Here is an 18,734-nt window from a genome sequence, read left to right as displayed (position 1 = left end):
CTCCGGTCACTGTATAGTGGCCGTGCTGGATTATTGCAGCTCTGCTTCTATTCGCTTGAATAGCAGCAGAGCTGCAGTATTGCCCATGGCGGCTATACAGCGTACGGAGCCTGCTTTCGGCACCAAACACTGCATAGATTCCGGCGCCTGGAGGCAGCTGGAGAAGCTGATTAGTGTGGGGTGCGGGTGTCATATACTGATGACCTCTTCTATGGATAAGTCATCAGCATGAAAAACAAGGAGCAATGATCAGTTATGTATGGGGACCAGCAATCGTCAGTACAATAGTTTTTCCCCAAACATTTTTAACAACTCGGAAGAACATCAATTAGCAACCATTTTATTGGCCACTTAAACGATGAATGAGCGTTTGCTCGTTTATTGGCTAATTGTTGCCCAGATCACACAGGGCAATGATCCGGAATGAGCATTCGTATGAACGCTCGTTTGCCCGATCATTGGCCCATGTAAAAGGGCCTTTACTGACTATGTAAAGGTAGCTCCAGAGATGACAGCTTCTGCCATTCGCTCAGACAGATGAAAGCACGTGCCATTGTTATGGCATTTGTCTAGTTTTCATATACATATTAAATACTCCCTATTGTTTTCCAACAGGAATTAGGTTAGTAGCTTTATTAACTGTGATGTCATCACTCCACAAGGTTATCAAGGCAACCTGGAACGTTCTATGTATTTTAATCTCCTAGTTCTTTTTGTTAATTCTTATCACTCAGCAGTTGGCAGATTTATTTCTCAGAGCCACTTGAATACCTTGCTTTATTAGCCTTTGTTATGAATGCCACTCTGTAGCTAGATGCCCGAGCTGGATATAGGCCTGCTCATGGGTAACATAAAAAGGGATGAATCATAGTGTAAAATAAAGATAATAGTATGATGTCATCTACCTCAACATAGCTGCCTTACAGGAAGTAAAGAGATGGAAACTATATAAATAATGTTTGATGACTCCAATTATATTAATACGCATAACTAGACCAATCATTTTCCATGTACACTAGATTTCTGTAACTCAGGTAGAGAACTATGAACTTGGTAGCCATTTAAAAATTACTTAAAAGTGTAAATTCTCATACTAAATTCTGTTGCAGTGAGGAGAAAAACTGACCATGTGTAATGACGGGGGAGGGGAGACAGACAAGTGAGCCCTAATCTACCCGCCACTCAGTCCCTGCCTACTTGCAACGACCCACCCTAGGCGACGGGGTACAACTGGGCGACGGCCCCTACGCTCAATAAGTGCACGACAGACAAACAGACAAGGGTACACAGAGCTAGGGGGAGAAAGGGGCAGTTGCCCACGGCAACACCGTGAGCAACAAGAGAAGTGAACAAGCCGAGTCAAACCAGGAGAGTACGAGGTGCCAAACGCAGAGCAGGAGAGTAGTCAGCAAGCCGGGGTCAATATGAAGCAAGGACAATAGTACAAGAAGCTGCAGCAGGGCCAGGAAACCAAACGAAAAGAATCACAAGCAAAGGAGGAACAGGAAAGGCAGGTATAAATAGACAGAGGGCGGGAGCTAGCTCCGTCTGGCCAGGCTGTGATAGGTTCTCCCACTCCTAAGCCTGCCACCCTGAGTGGTGGAAGATGGAGTCAGTCTCACAGACATAGAAGCAGGTGCAGACTGATTATCTATGGGCGTTAACCCCGAAGCTGTGCCTAGCAGATCCTTTACAGTACCCCCCCTTTTATGAGGGGCCACCGGACCCATTCTAAGTGGACCTGGTTTACTGGGGAAACGAAGGTGAAACCTCCTGACCAATATCCCAGCGTGAACATCCCGAGCGGGTACCCAATTCCTCTCCTCAGACACGTATCCTCTCCAATGGACCAGGTACTGGAGGGAGCCTTGGACCATCCTGCTGTCCACAATCTTGGCCACCTCGAATTCTGCCCCCTCAGGGGTGAGAACAGGGACCGGAGGTTTCCTCGAGGGAGTCAAGGACGGGGAGCAGCGTTTAAGGAGGGAGGCATGGAACACGTCGTGTACTCGAAAAGATTGGGGCAACTCCAGTCGGAAGGAGACAGGATTGAGGACTTCAATGACCTTGTACGGCCCTATAAACCGGGGAGCAAACTTCTTGGACGGGACCTTAAGGCGCAAATTTTTAGACTATAGCCACACCAGATCCCCGACCATAAACAAGGGGTTAGCAGAACGTTTTCTATCTGCCTGAGTTTTTTGTATGCTCTGGGACGCCTCTAGGTTCTTCTGAACCTGAGCCCAGACTGTACACAGTTCTCGATGAACGACCTCTACCTCGGGATTGTTGGAACTACCTGGTGAAACGGAAGAGAACCGTGGATTAAACCCAAAATTACAGAAAAAGGGGGAGACCCCTGACGAGTTACTGACCCGGTTATTAAGGGAAAATTCGGTGAGGGGAATGAATGAGACCCAATCATATTGACAGTCAGAGATTAAACACCTTAAATATTGTTCTAGAGACTGATTAGTCCTCTCAGTTTGGCCATTAGTTTCAGGATGGAAGGCAGAGGAGAAGGACAGATCAATCTCCAACTTTTTACAGAAGGCTCTCCAAAACAATGAAACAAATTGTACCCCTCTATCAGAAACAATATTGACATGGACCCCATGGAGACGCAGGATGTGTTTGACAAACAAGGTAGCTAACGTCTTAGCATTGGGTAGTTTCTTGAGGGGCACAAAGTGGCACATCTTACTGAAGCGGTCTACTACAACCCACACCACCGACTTTCCTTGAGATGGAGGCAAATCGGTGATAAATTCCATGGAGATATGGGTCCAAGGTCTCTGGGGAATGGGCAAAGAACATAGTAAGCCCGCTGGTCGGGACCTGGGAGTGTTGGACCTAGCACAAACTTCACAAGCGGCGACGTAGGCCTTAACGTCTTTAGGCAACCCAGGCCACCAATAGTTTCTCGCAATGAGGTGCTTGGTACCCAGGATGCCTGGATGGCCAGATAGTGCAGAGTCATGATTTTCCCTAAGTACCCTTAGCCGGAATTGCAGGGGAACAAACAGCTTGTTCTCAGGAAGGCTCCCAGGAGCTGAACCTTGATCAGCCACAATTTCAGAGACTAAATCAGAATCAATAGCGGAAATGATTATACCTGGAGGCAAAATACCAGCAGGATCTTCCTCCGAAGGAGGGCTGGCCATGAAGCTACGTGACAGTGCATCAGCCTTAACATTTTTAGACCCAGCCCTATAGGTAACCACAAAGTTGAATCTGGTAAAAAATAACGCCCAACGAGCTTGTCTCGGGTTTAGCCTCCGGGCTGATTCTAGGAAAACCAGATTCTTGTGGTCGGTAAGGACCGTTACCTGGTGCCTAGCCCCCTCCAGGAAGTGGCGCCACTCTTCAAATGCCCATTTAATGGCTAAGAGTTTGCGGTTGCCAATATCATAGTTACTCTCAGTGGGTGAAAACTTCCTGGAGAAGTAGGCACAGGGACGGAGATGGGTGAGGGACCTGGTAGATCCTTTACACCATGTCAGTAAAGGGGGTTTTACACTGGGCGATTATCGTTCAGACGAGCGTTCATAGAACGCTCGTTGCCGATAATTACCCTGTGTGAACAGGGGAATGATCAGCAGATGAACGAGCAATCGCTTTATCATATGCTGGTCGTATCGTTTTAAAAAAGTGAAATATTAACGTTGTCGGCAGCACATCTCCCTCTGTAAATGGGGAGACACGCTGCCAACAATGTATGGGGACGAGCGATCGGAGTAACGACCGCTCGTCCCCATCTATAGCTCCATGTGACAGGAGCAAACGAGCGCCGATCACCGATGTCTCGTTGATCGACGCTCGCTGCACCGGCCGCTTATTGGCCGGTGTGAAAGGGCCTTAAGTCCTCACAGCACCACAGGAGAAAAAATATAAATTACACATAGACTAAGAAGTCTTTGAGGTGAAAATAGTAATCATTTAAGGGTAATCAGAATAGTTTATTTGCCAGAAAGGGAAATTTAATGATAAAAATATTTATTATGAGTGTTAATTAATGAATATTAACCCTTTCATACCGACAATCTGTAGATTCACGTCCTATTCGCATATACCCATATACGTGCAGCCAGGACATGAATCTACAGATCTCTGCTCCAGCCGGCATAGCGCTGTAAAAAAAAGGGCTCAGACACCGGCTGTGTCAGTCAGTGTCCCTGGCTCCCCAGCAACCTGCTCACTGACAGCCAAACCGATTGGTTCGGCTGGTAAGCATGTGATCACCATGATTAACCAATCATGGTGATCTCTGAAAAGTTTGTTTACAAACCAACTTTTCCCGCTTGTCCTCTCCTGTCAGCCCCCTTCACTCTGACACAGCGTTTTAGAAAGAAGGAGACTGATCAGGAGAAGACAGAAGAAAAGTGAAAAAGACATACATACATACATACATACATACATACAATTTTATATTATATATATATATTTACAAAGTATATAGAAACTATATACTTTATATTCCCTGTGCCCCTTAGTTAATAGGCAGGCAGGAATAGTAGGTTAGTTAGCTTGATAACAAATTGTTAGTTAGTTAATTAATTAGTTCGTTAATTAATTAATTCATACATTAACTATTTGGTGTAATTTAATCATTTTTTTCACAATTAATTTATTTTAATTTGTTCTGAGGAGTGATCTGTAGTGCGGTTTGGCAAGTAAATCGCAATTCATTATACGTGAACAGATATAAAATAAAAAAAAGAGGTGTTTTTATCAGTTATTAGCGTGAACTTAAAAAGCAAAAAAATATAGCCAAAATAAAAAAAAGAGTTTTTTTCCACTTTTTTGATCAATTGTTTGTTTGTAATATAAAATATGTGTTGCATATGTAGTAAAACTATATATTTTTTTGAAAGTGTGATTTGTCCTAAAAAAAAGATAAATAAAAAAGTTAAAGAGGCTCTGTCACCAGATTATAAGTGCCCTATCTCCTACATAATCTGATTGGTGCTGTAATGTAGATAACAGCAGTGGTTTTTATTTTGAAAAACGATCATTTTTGAGCAAGTTATGAGCTAGTTTAGATTTATGCTAATGAGTTTCTCAATGGACAACTGGGCGTGTTTTTACTTTTTACCAACAGAGGAGTGTATGATGCTGACCAATCAGTGACCAATCAGCATCATACACTTCTCATTGTTCCAGCCCAGCATGATCCACAGCACAGTGTGATTGTGCAGTGAAACAAGTAAACACGCCCAGTTGCTAAAAACACAATACACGCCCAGTTGGAAATAAGAGAAAACACGCCCAGTTCACCATTAGAAAGGCTCATTTGCATAAATATAAAATTGCTCAAAAATGATCGTTTTTAAAAAATTTTTTTTTTTACTGTTATCTACATTGCAGCGCCGATCACATGCAATAGGAGATAGGGATTTGATAATCTGGTGACAGAGCCTCTTTAAGTTATCCAAAGTAGTTCAAGAGTTATGACAGTTTAAAAGAATGTATGCCAAAACGTTAAATTTAGGCCTGGTCATTGAGGCATCGATGACCCTTGGTCCTGAAAGGGTTAATTAGTCATTTCTGGCCATAGATAATTGTTGCCATTTAACACTCCTTGAAGCCCACCATTGACATGCATATTAATTCCTATAGGGCTATGAGGTGCGAGCGACTGCATGGCATTTCTGCCGCCTCTCATCTCCGGTATGGAGGGAGAATAAAGAATCAACCAGTAAAATCTAACATGACTGGTGCCTGGTAGTTCCCAATAAATATTAGATCTGTGGATTCTGACAAATACCATGGGATCCCCCTTCAGCAGTCCGATGCGTAGTTCATAGTCACTGTGGTCATTAATGCAACAGAGCATATCCCTTTTTTATTTAAAGTTCCCTAATATCACATGCCACATTCTAAGGCCCATAAATGATAAGGAATGCAGAGTAAAAAGAAGAAGTTCCTTCAAAATTGGCAGATATTGTAGAAAAATAGACTGTATTCGTGTAAAAGGGAAGTATAGTGTCAGCTGTCTAAATTTGTTTAGCATTTGCGTCTGGATATGGGAGATAATATCAGGTACAGCTTTATTAATATTCTCTGGTAGAAAGTATTGACATGAGATTTGTTCACTGTTTAACCCCGGTAAAGCATTATAAACCGTGCCTAATCCCCAATGTTCAATGGTATATAGCAATATGGGGCACCATTACCTCATAGGTGGCTGGTATCAGCGACATTCCTGCACTGTGACAGCCCTCGTCATGCGAAAGAGAAAATGATTTCCTGTCGGACAGCTGGTGGCTAGTCCACTCCCTAGCTGGGCCTCGTGGCCCTGTTGCAGTCAGGATTTGATGTGGTTGTACTCTTGCACCATCAATATTTCTGCATGTGATAGGTAATAGTGCAGTGATGCAATAGGGCAGAAGGAAGTATCCCTGACTCCCCGTTTCTAAATTTGCCCATAGTTGACCACCTATAACTAACATTTCTTTGAAATGATCTTTTCTTTTATGGTGGGGACATGATCTGGCTATATGTGTAGAGAGCATTAATAGCCCAATATGGAGAGGGCATCAATTATATACAAACGTTACATCTAAAGTGAAGCGCCACCCTTGGCCAACTTTTGGTAATTGAATGGAGCATAAATCACAAAGGAATTTTGTAATCTGTTTCTAACTAAATGCCTATATATTATTGCTAACAGTCCCTTTTGCTCTTGTTGAACTGAAAAACATTCCAGGTTAAAGGGAGAAATCATGAGCTGTGTGCACGGTCCGTGATTACGGAATGTCATCCGCGAGCCGTCCGCAATCACGGACTGTGCACACTCAAGATGTGCATTGACTTCAAGGAGCCTGGATCGCAAATGCTGGTCATATTTTTTTCCGGTCGGGGCTCACGGACAATGCAGGAACCGTGATAACCACAGTCGTGTGCATTGGCACATAGGATATAATGTGTCCTATACTATCCGCATTGGCAGGGAGTGTGCAGCCGCTAAACGACAGTCGTGTGCATAAGGCCTAAGGGATTTAGTGCAGAAAGTGCTGATATATAAAAAAAATAACGGAAAATATAAAATATTTATGGATGATTTAATAAAATAAATATTCTGTATGTTTATTAGTGCATGGTCTACTCTCTGATGACACATTTCTTTTGTCCCCAGCCTACCATTCTGATTCAATGGAAAAATGCTGCCTAATGTTCCGTCTGTGATGTTTCCCATATGCCCACAGGCTCTGCCGATGTATAACCATGCTGAAAGGTGGGAACTTTACTTTTGTTCTGCTTTTTAAAAGTTCAATGATTGTAAGTGTGCGGTTAGTTTAGAAGAATGGTGAAAGAAGAAGCTAGATATTTACTGACTCATCTTATCCCACACAAATAACAATCACAGTAAATATGCTCATGAATGTCCTTCTTCTGTTTGTTTGCACAGTATTTAACTTGTTGCAGTTTGTGCTTCAGAGCTGCTCTTCTTTCTGTAACTAGGGACAGTAACCTGCAGTCATTGTCACCCATTTTGGAGACTATAAACGGCTTTTGTCATCCAGTCACAGAATCATCTGCAAGTAGGCTTTTAAGGAACCAAATGGAAAATGCTAAGACACAAACTATTTATGTCTATAAATAATGTAACAATTTAAGAAATAGTTTTTTTAACAGTATGAAATATAGTTTATGGTCCCCTAGCGTTTGGTTTCCGTTCATCGGTTCTGTTCAACCTTTCCATCGGAGGAACCGATAAGCGGAGAACCGAACGGAAACTATAGCTTCTGTTTGCATTACCATTGATTTCAATGGTAATGCTTCCGATTCAGTTGGTTTCCGATCTTTTTAGTGAAACAATAGCGCAGTCAACAGCACTTTTGTTGCCGTGAAAAAAAATGGAAACTTTACGAAACGGAAATCAACTGCAACGGAAGCATTTCCATTGAGATGGTAATGCAATCTGAAGCTATGGTTTAATAGTATAATTGCTAATAGTTGAATACAGTCTATATTCAGTACGTAGGCAACATGTCTAGAAGAGATAACACACTGGAACATTATAGATGTATGATACATTTTATCTATGATTGACTTCTGAGACAATTGTCAGTAGAAATAACATACCTACTTTTTTATTTGTAGATATCCAAATCACAGAGCAACCAGTGTGTGCCTGTGTTCCCATGGACTTTCCCCTCACCATGCGCTGCAAGGCCCAGGGCCCTACAATGTTGTATTATCAGTGGTTCACGTATTGGGAGGTAATTTCAACACATATTCTTGCATAAGTGTCATACAGTGCATATTTATAGAAGGTTAACCTCATGGAACAAGCATGTGTCAAACACACTTCCTTTTTTCACTGAGCTTATCTGAAACAAAAAATAGATTTTCTCTCCTGTGAAAGTGCTGAATTCCAAGCAAGTCTCATTACTGTGGGATACTTGCTTTGCAGTGCCTACTTGAATTAGTCTGCATTCTTATTTTAGAACTATGACCAGAACAAGCAGGCATTGTCTGAATTAACATGAACATTAACTTAAACACTAGGCATGCAAGATTTTACTGGCCAGCAATCAATCCATCCATCCATCATTAAATCTATCTATCTATCTATCTATCTATCTATCTATCTATCTATCTATCTATCTATCTATCTATCTATCTATCTATCTCTCTATCTCATATCTATCTATACAGCTTCTATCTATCTATCTATCTATCTATCTATCTATCTATCTATCTATCTATCTATCTATCTATCTATCTATCTATCTATCTATCTATCTATCTATCTATCTATCTATCTATCTAGAAGTCCCCCTTTCCTACCTTGTGAGTCACAGTCAACTCATAAATGGAGGAGAAACATAAGAAATCATGAACTTGCATCAGTGTGAAATTTGACACACTGATATTTAACCACCAAAAATTGGAAACCAATATGAAGCGCGCAGATGTCCAGATAATTTTCTAAAAATATGGCATTCTTGGCTAGCCAACCCTCAAACTAGTATAGTTTTGATCTAAATTTTTATATACTATTATCAAATTTAGTTGGACTTGGGGGTTGCTGACGTTTCTGCTCGGCCTTCCATTCCTCCACTGGGCTTCTCCTGTGAATTTGTAATGAAAGGCTTTATTAGGGTTTTCTTTTCATTCTCTATTTATATTATATATGCATATCATTATATGAAGAAATGTATCCTTATATTTTTGTTAATACCTGACCTTGTCAATTTGGTACTCTTGGATTACTTATTGTGTATATCTTTTCTGGATGTGTAACTTTTGTACCTGTACCAATGTTTTTCTATGAGGTCTTAATAAAATATAAATTTAAAAAAACAAACAAACTTGGAAACCACCCAGTTGTCAATTTATTAATTGTTTTTTTAGGAAGAATAAGAGAGGAACGGCACAACATACTCCAGAATTGTTATTTAATTGGGAATATAATTATTTACTAAAAAAAAAGAAATGTCAGGAGAGGTGACAGGTCCTCTTAGGTTCTGTTCACATCTGCGTTGGGGTCCCGTTCTGACGTTCCGTCTGAGCTTTCCGTCACAACGGGACCCTGAGCAGACACAAACCAGAGGCTTCCGTTTCCATCACCATTGATTTTAATGGTGACGGATCCTGTGCCCGTGGTTTCCGTTTGTCTCTTTTGTACACCGGATCCGACGTTTTGCCGGAAGCAATAGCGTAGTCGACTTTGTGTCAGTTTGTGTTTGCTCATGGTCCCGTTCTGACGGAAAACTCTGATGGAACGTCAGAACTGGACCCCAATGCAGATGTGAACAGAGCCTTAAGTAGTTTTTGCAAATTGCTGTTGAGGAATTTTATTCATCATCTTTGCAGAACTGCTTTTGTTTAGTCACATTGGTAGTTACAGAGTCTGTCACAATATCTCCATTGTGTCCATTATTTTGACTAGGCCAATCCAAAACTTTCACTTTATCCTCAGTCATTCACATGACTTCTTTTTGTCTGTTGGACCATTGTCTTGCTACATAACCCAATTAACTTACAGACAGATGTCTGAGCATTTGCTATGTTCACATTTGTAAGCATTTTTTTCTACATATTAAATGAATGAATTTACTGGTTTTAAGCAACTTTCAAAATCACTTTTATTTTAAAATTACATTTTAAGCTACAGCTTGCTTCTATATATCCTGTATACATAGAAGCTGTATTGTTCTCTTTCAGTCTAGTCCTTCCATCATAACTTAGATGTGATCGTTATTTACTGGATTCTGGTGTCGGAGGCACGCAGGGCCAACTCTTATCCCAGCCATCAGTTCAGCTGATACAGAATGATACAGCTTTTACGTTAAAAAATACAATTTATTTGGAAAGTTGCGTAAAAACACTAAATACATTAATTTAAGAAAAATAAAAAAAATTGCAAACAAATGTGTACATAGCCTTTAAAGGCTACGGTGTGTCCACCTTCGCAACCATTTGTTTCTATTTTTCCAATGCATCTAAAACAAAAAAATGAAGCACTTTTGAAAATAATCTTAAATTAAAAACATCCTATCATTTTCTGTCTACAGCTCCTATGCAGACCTAAGTGTCTTCAAATTTATAACTACAAATAAACCTTAAAGAGGCTCTGTCACCACATTAAACATGCCCTATCTCCTACATAATCTGATCGGTGCTGTAATGTAGATAACAGCAGTGGTTTTTATTTTGAAAAACAATCATTTTTTAGCAAGTTATGAGCAATTTTAGATTTATGCTAATTAGTTTCTTAATGACCAACTGGGCGTGTTTTTACTTTTGATCAAGTGGGCGTCGTATAGAGGAGTGTATGACGCTGACCAATCAGTGACCAATCAGCGTCATACACGTCTCATTGTTCCAGCCCAGCATGATCCACAGCCCAGTGCGATTGTGCAGTGAAAGAAGCTGGGCTGGAACAATAAGAAGTGTATGACGCTGATTGGTCACTGATTGGTCAGCCTCATACACTCCTCTGTACAATGCCCAGTTGGTCATATAGTAAAAACACGCCCAGTTGGTCATTAAGAAACTCATTAGCATAAATCTAAAATTGCTCATAACTTGCTCAAAAATGATCGTTTTTCAAAATAAAAACCACTGTTGTTATCTACATTACAGCACCGATCACATTATGTAGGAGACAGGGCATTTCTAATCTGGTGGCAGAGCCTCTTTAAGTAGTCTAATCCTGAAGTCACATTCTCTTCCATCTGACCCCTGCTTCTTGCTAATCTACTGATTGTATATAGCAAGAAGTAGGGGACACATGGAAGGGTGTTTGACTCCATAATCAGACTACACAGGTTGTAGTCTGTAACCATGGAAACACAAAAGTCTACATAGCAGCTGTAGACACAAAACAACATTATTTTTAATCAAAACTATTTGCATTTTGTAGCTTTATTTTATAATTTTTTTATTTGTATGCATTGGAGCAATAACAAAAATTGGTTGCAGTAGTGGACATATCCTTAGGCTGGATTCACACATTTAGTTTTGATGCCGTTTTGGGGGATTTTTTTTTTTTTGCCATAGTCAAGGGTGGAGACAAAAGAGACGAGGTGTATCAGTCTTTCTTCTATGCTTTTCCTTCCCTCTGTATCCACTCCTTGCTTTGGCTCAGTTTAATATCACATTTTGTTTTAATATCAGAAACCATTCAGTGTGAAGAGTATGCAATAATAGGGGAGATCTTCTATACTTTTCCATAGCACTATAGTAACACCATAATCTTCTGCGTTTACTGTACATACTGACAAGATTTTTTTTTGTTTAATGTTTTCATAATAAAAAAAACATGGCAATAATAACTTAAAGGGATGGATCAGTTTTTAAAAAATAGGTTCAGACCCTAAGGGCTTATTCAGACGAACGTATCATAAGTCCGTGCAACGCGCGTGATTTTCACGCGCCTCACACAGACCTGTTAGTCAATGGGGCCGTTCAGACTGTCCGTGATTTTCACGCAGCGTGTGTCCGCTGCGTAAAACTCACGACATGTCCTATATTTGTGTGTTTTTCGCGCATCACGCACCCATTGAAGTCAATGGGTGCGTGAAAATCACGCGCAGCACACGGAAGCACTTCCGTGTGACGCACGTGATTCGCGCAACAGCAGTAAAAAGTGTGAATGAAAACAGAATAACAGCACATGCTTTTCTGTTTACAAACATACAAACAGAGTGTCACAATGATGGCGGCTGCGCAAAAATCACGCAGCCGCGCACCATATGGTGATGACACACGGAGCTGTTATGGACCTTTTGCGTGCGCAAAACGCTGCATTTTTTGCACGCCCAAAACGCACACGCTCATGTGAATCCGGCCTAAGGCTGGATTTACACGAGCGTGTGCGTTTTGCATGCGCAAAAAAGGCAGCGTTTTGAGCGCGCAAAAGGTACTTAACAGCTCTGTGTGTCATCACCATATGGTGCGCGGCTGCGTGATTTTCGCGCAGCCGCCATCATTATGACACTCTGTTTGTATGTTTGTAAACAGAAAAGCATGTGGTGCTTTTCTGTTTTCATTCATACTTTTGACTGCTGTTGCGCGAATCACGCGCGTCCCACGGAAGTGCTACTGTGTGGTGCGTGTGATTTTCACTTACCCATTGACTTCAATGGGTGCGTGATGCGTGAACAGCGCACAAATATAGGACATGTCGTGAGTTTTATGCAGCGGACTCACTCTGCGTAAAAATCACGCAACTGTCTGCACGGCCCCATAGACTAATATAGGTCCGTGCGACGCACGTGAAAATCACGCGCATTGCACGGACGTATATCACGTTCGTGTAAATCCGTTCTAAGGCTGGATTCACACATTGAGTATTTATTGCAGATTTTGATGCAAATTTTTGAGTTAAAGCCAGAAGTGATTTTAAAAGGAATGGGAAATATAAAGGAAGAACTTCCTCCTGGATCCACTTCTGGCTTTGGTTGAAAAACTGCTTCAAAATCTGCACTACAATTTGCAATAAACATGCGATGTGTGAATCCAGCCAAACAGCACTACACCTTTCTGTGGGCTGTCTGGTAATGAAATTCATTGCCATTTACTTGCCCCTTTTTGCTAATCATCGACAACTAGTTTAAGAAATAAGGCAAGAATTCTGTATATTAGGGGGGATTCACACGAGCGTGTATTCGGTCCGTGCGGGCCGCGTGGTTTTCACGCGGCACGCATGGACAATACAAGTCTATGGGGCAGTACAGACAGTCCGTGCTTTTTGCGCAGCGTTTGTCTGCTGCGCAAAAAGCGCGACAGGTTCAAAAACTCTGCGTATTTCGCGCATCACGCACCCATTGAAGTCAATGGGTGCGTGAAAATCACGCGCACCACACGGAAGCACTTCCGTGGGACGAGCGTGATTCGCGCAACAGCAGTGAAAAGGATGAATGAAAACCGAAAAGCACCACGTGCTTTTCTGTTTCCGAACATCCAAACGGAGTGTCTTTGCGATGAGCGAAGCCGGACAAGCGTACCGAACTTCACCGGGTTCGGCCAAACTCGTTTTGGCCGATCCCGGCAAAAAAATTATCGGTACGCGACGTCAGGAGATAGTCACTGTCCATGGTGCTGAAAGAGTTAAACTGTTTCAGCACCATGGACAGTGACTTGCGATCCCAAAATACATTAACCTGTAAAAAAAAAACGAAGTTCTAACTTACCGATTACTCCTGTCTCCTTCCTGCAGTCCGACCTCCCGGGATGACACTTCAGTTCAAGTGACAGCTCCAGCCAATCACAGGCCAAGCACAGGCTGCAGCCAATCACAGGCTGCAGCGGTCACTTGGACTGCTGCGTCATCCAGGGAGGTGGGGCCCGATGTCAAGAGAGGCGCGTCACCAAGGACGCGTCACCAAGGACGCGTCACCAAGGCAACGGCCGGGAAGTTCTCGGTAAGTAGGAACTTTATCTTTTTTTTTTACAGGTTTTTCGCTGTTGTGTTCGGCATTCACTGTCGAGGGTGCTGAAAGATTTAGCTCTTTCAGCACCTTGGACAGTGACGGGCGTTGACAAGCCTCATCTCTATGATGCCGGCTGCGCGAAAATCACGCAGCCGCGCATCAGACACGCATGACACACGCAGCTGTCAAATGGTTTTTGCGCTCGCAAAACGCTGCGTTGTTTGCGCGCGCAAAAACGCAACGTTCGTGTGAATCTCCCCTTACTTTGTCACTGGTTGTCAATCTTAGACTTGGTAATTAAATAAATCAAGAAAATATACTGTTCTAGAGCCAAATCAATAGCTATATGGGTTGTAAAATATAAACAAACTATTTGGGGAAAAAAAGTACCAAGTACCCAAATAATTTGCCTCAATAATTGGCCTAATATAGATATGGTTGTATAAGAAAGATTATTTATTTTAAATGATTTTCAATTGAATTTGAAATAATTTCACATTTTAGTATACAGACCTCACTAAATGAGATATACAAATCTAAATACAAATATAGATAGTCCTCCCAAAATTGTATATATACTGGTAAGTCACATCTCTATTAACATAAACTCCTTCTTTCACCAGTATACAGAAATTCGGGAAATTCCAGGGGCCACTCAGCCAGATCTGCACATTCATGCCAGGCAAACAAACTTGTACATCTGTCGAGTAAATGACGAAAATCACCGCATCTTATTCAGTAATTGGGTGAAGGTGAAAGTACTGAAAAACATTCCTGCTGGTAAGATAATAGAGATGTTACTGTCAATTTGCATAGTAGCTCTCCAGCATCTACCTAAAGTATAAAATCAACTTTATATAAAAATTATCTTTCTTTTAGACTCCTTTTTGTAGCCTCTGTTGATACCACGTTTGGCCATACAGTTAACATAATATGTTTGTAGAAAAATAAACAGTATCCAGATGTACTGTACAGTATCCATATACTTCTATGGGGCAGACGTTTGCCAAAGGTGTCTCCCTGGCAGGTTTACATCTAGAAACCTTTTCGTTTTACTGAATGTGAAAGTGTGGGTTGCTATGCTTTTTCAAAACAACAGGACACTGCAAAAACAAGTATGTGCTAAGGTATATGTTATAAAATAAAACGGAACAAACGTTGTGTGAACCTAGTCTTAACAGTACAGTGTTAAATACTATAGGCTTCAGGAAACCTGTCACGTGGTACATGTTGTCTGATTTGTAAACAGAATGTTATATAGCAGGAGGAGCTAAGCAGATTGATAAATATTTTTGTAGAAAAAAATTCAGGATATCCTTTAATTTAATTCAAATACAGTAGATCCTTGCTCACTCCGGGCTTAAGAGTCCACTAAGTTGTCCTAGTCAGTAATTGACAACTGTTTCTGTATGCACACAAATGGAGGGAAGACTGTCATTTAAAGGTTGAGCTCGCCCACTGGACTCTTAAAGGGAGTCTATCACCAGAATATCCATATTAAGCTAGTAACAGTGTATTGTAGAGGACGTTCTAATCAGCAGTACTGCGCATGCACAGCGTCCCTGCTCTTTATTTGTCGCATGCTGAGTACTGCTGTAATGGATTTGCCTGACACAGCTTCTTTGTCGACGCCCGTGGTTAATCAGCCTGCATCTGTGCCTAGGTCTGTTAGAGTTACTCGATCTGCTACTACTCAGGCTGGGAGGCTGAGGAGTGGAAGAACCTATCACAGCCTGGCCAGACGGAGCTAGCTCCCGCCCTCTGTCTATTTATACCTTCTTTTCCTGCTACTCATTTGCCTGTGATTCTGCTGGTTTCCTGGCTCTGCTGTTCCTGCTAATACTATTGACCTCTGCTTCAAATTGACCCTGGCTTTACTGACTACTCTCCTGCTCTCATACACTCCTGGTTTGACTAGGCTCGTTCACTACTCTTGTTGCTCACGGTGTTGCCGTGGGCAACTGTCCCATTTCCTTTAGCTTCTGTGTACCCTTGTCTGTTGGTCTGTCATGCACTTATTGAGCGTAGGGACCGTCGCCCAGTTGTACGCCGTCGCCTAGGACGGGCCGTGCAAGTAGGCAGGGACTGAGTGGCGGGTAGATTAGGGCTCACCTGTCTGTCTCCCTACCCCGTCATTACATAATCACAGATATCAAATACCTTTTCTACCCTGGTTCCTGACTCACTATGGACCCCCTTGAGGCCCTGGCTCAGCAAATGCAGGGTCTTTCCCTACAGGTCCAAGACCTGGCTCAGAGGTGCAACCAGCGTGATGCTACCCTGGTAGTGCCCCCCACCTCACCTCTAGAACCCCACCTCAAGTTGCCTGACCGGTTCTCAGGGGACCGGAAGACTTTTTTCTCCTTCCGGGAGAGTTGTAGGCTCTATTTCCGTTTAAGGCCCCATTCCTCAGGTTCTGAGAACCAGCGAGTGGGTATAAGTATGTCCTGGCTCCAGGACGGACCTCAGGAATGGGCCTTCTCCTTGGCTCCTGACGCCCCTGAACTTTCGTCTGTTGATTTTTTTTTTCTGCTCTCGGGCTCATCTATGACGAGACTGACAAGACTGCCTTTGACGAGAGTCAGCTGGTGACCTTACGTCAGGGTAAGAGACCCGTTGAGGAGTACCGTTCTGACTTTAGGAAGTGGTGTGTAGCTTCTCGGTGGAATGACCCTGCCCTGAGGTGTCAGTTTAGATTGGGTCTGTCGAATGCCCTGAAAGACCTGTTAGTTAGTTATCCCTCTTCGGACTCTCTAGATCAGGTTATGGCTTTAGCGGTACGTCTTGACCGACGTCTCAGGGAACGACGACTCGAAAGTTTTTGTGCCTTTTCCTCTGACTCCCCTATGATGGCTCCAGAGGTTCCGTTGCTTCGTTCTTCCACGGAAAACTCGGATGAACCTATGCAACTCGGGGCCTCCGTGTCTTCCCAACAACGTAGAGAGTTCCGCAGGAAGAATGGTCTCTGCTTCTACTGTGGGGATGACAAGCATCAAGTGAACGACTGTCCTAGGCGTAAGAATAAGCAGCCGGAAAACTTCCGCGCCTAAGTGACCATCGGGGAGGTCGCTTGGGCACACAGGTATTTCCCGTAAATATGAAGCCTAATAAGATCTTGCTTCCCTTTCAGGTCTCTTTTGGTGGTAGGTCTGCCACCGGCAGTGCCTTCGTGGACTCAGGGTCTTTTGCTAATATTATGTCTGTGGAATTTGATATGTCTCTAGCTATGCCTTTAGTTGATTTGCCTAAACCAGTCCCGGTAGTGGGTATCGACTCCACTCGCTAATGGTTATTTTACACAGCATACCCCTGTATTTGAACTCATGGTTGGCTCCATGCATTTGGAGCGGTGTTCTGTGTTGGAGATGCAGGGATTATCGTCCGGTTTGGTTTCAGGCCTTCCTTGGTTGCAGATGCATAATCTCACGTTTAACTGGAATACTGGGGATCTTACCAAATGGGGTAATGAATGCATGACTTCCTGTTTTTCTATTAATTTGGTTTCTCTCACTGAGGAGGTGAACACTCTACCTGAGTTTATTCAGGACTTGGCTGATGTTTTTTCTAAAAAAGCATCCGAAGAGTTACCTCCTCATAGAGAGTACGATTGCGCAATCGATTTGGTACCAGGAGCTAAGCTCCCTAAAGGTAGGATATTTAATCTCTCTTGTCCTGAACGTGAAGCCATGAGAGAATATATCCAGGAAAGCCTGGCCAAGGGTTACATCTGTCCCTCTACTTCTCCGGTAGGTGCTGGCTTCTTCTTCATAGGGAAGAAGGATGGTGGTCTTAGGCCATGCATCGATTACCGGAACTTGAATAAGGTCACTGTAAGGAACCAATATCCCCTTCCTTTGATTCCTGATCTCTTCAATCAGGTTCAGGGGGCCCAATGGTTCTCTAAGTTTGATCTTCGGGGGGCTTATAACCTTATCCGAATCAGGGAAGGGGATGAGTGGAAGACTGCGTTTAACATGTCCGAAGGTCATTTCGAATACCTCGTCATGCCCTTTGGGTTGTGTAATGCTCCCGCGGTCTTCCAGAATTTCATAAATGAGGTTTTAAGAGACTACCTGGGGGTATTTCTTGTAGTGTACCTTGATGACATACTTGTGTTTTCCAAGGACTGGTCCTCCCACATTGAGCATGTCAGGAAGGTGCTCCAGGCCCTTAGGGAAAACAAACTCTTTGCTAAAACTGAAAAATGTGTGTGGCTTTACAGTGCTTGCTTGGGTTCGCTAATTATTACAGGAGATTAATTGCTAACTTCTTGGTCATCGCTAAGCCTCTTACAGACCTTACTCGCAAGGGTGCTGACCTTCTCCACTGGCCTCTGGAGGCGGTCCAGGCTTTTGAGGTCCTTAAGAGGTGCTTTGTCTCTGCCCCAGTGCTGATTCCGCCTAACCAAATGGAGCCATTCATCGTGGAGGTTGACGCCTCCGAGGTGGGAGTGGGTGCTGTCTTGTCCCAGGGTACCAGGGGTCTTACCCATCTCCGTCCCTGTGCCTACTTCTCCAGGAAGTTCTCCCCCACTGAGAGTAACTATGACGTTGGCAACCGCGAACTCTTAGCCATTAAATGGGAATTTGAAGAGTGGCGCCACTTCCTGGAGGGGGCTAGGCACCAGGTAACGGTCCTTACCGACCACAAGAATCTGGTTTTCCTAGAATCTGCCCGGAGGCTAAACCCGAGACAATCTTGATGGGCGTTGTTTTTTACTAGATTCAACTTTGTGGTCACCTATAGGGCTGGGTCTAAAAATATTAAAGCTGATGCACTGTCGTGTAGCTTCATGGCCAGCCCTCCTCCTGAGGAGGATCCTGCTTGTGTTTTGCCCCCAGGTAT

At 42.8% G+C, this 18,734-nt stretch overlaps 1 protein-coding gene and 1 long non-coding RNA gene across 2 annotated transcripts in view; one reads left to right on the top strand and one right to left on the bottom strand.

Moving 5' to 3' along the window:
- Window positions 1-9,081, bottom strand: part of LOC142748026 (uncharacterized) — a 36,895-nt gene extending 27,814 nt beyond the window's left edge. The window contains exons 1-2 of the long non-coding RNA XR_012882121.1: window positions 9,007-9,081; window positions 8,093-8,336 (exon numbers count right to left, since the gene is read on the bottom strand). This is a non-coding gene — a long non-coding RNA (uncharacterized LOC142748026). The remainder of the gene's footprint in view (window positions 1-8,092; window positions 8,337-9,006) is intronic.
- LOC142748025 (mucosa-associated lymphoid tissue lymphoma translocation protein 1-like) overlaps window positions 1-18,734 on the top strand; it is an 89,842-nt gene that overhangs the window by 27,780 nt on the left and 43,328 nt on the right. Inside the window, exons 2-4 of the mRNA XM_075855141.1 lie at window positions 7,139-7,237; window positions 8,107-8,225; window positions 14,513-14,669. Of these exons, the coding sequence (XP_075711256.1) occupies window positions 7,228-7,237; window positions 8,107-8,225; window positions 14,513-14,669 (286 nt within the window). The 5' untranslated portion in view covers window positions 7,139-7,227. The remainder of the gene's footprint in view (window positions 1-7,138; window positions 7,238-8,106; window positions 8,226-14,512; window positions 14,670-18,734) is intronic.

The sequence above is a fragment of the Rhinoderma darwinii genome, chromosome 3 (genome assembly GCF_050947455.1).
Source record: "Rhinoderma darwinii isolate aRhiDar2 chromosome 3, aRhiDar2.hap1, whole genome shotgun sequence".
NCBI lineage: Eukaryota > Metazoa > Chordata > Amphibia > Anura > Rhinodermatidae > Rhinoderma > Rhinoderma darwinii.
Note: the sequence above shows the minus strand (reverse complement) of the source record. Positions and strands in the feature narration are given on the sequence as shown.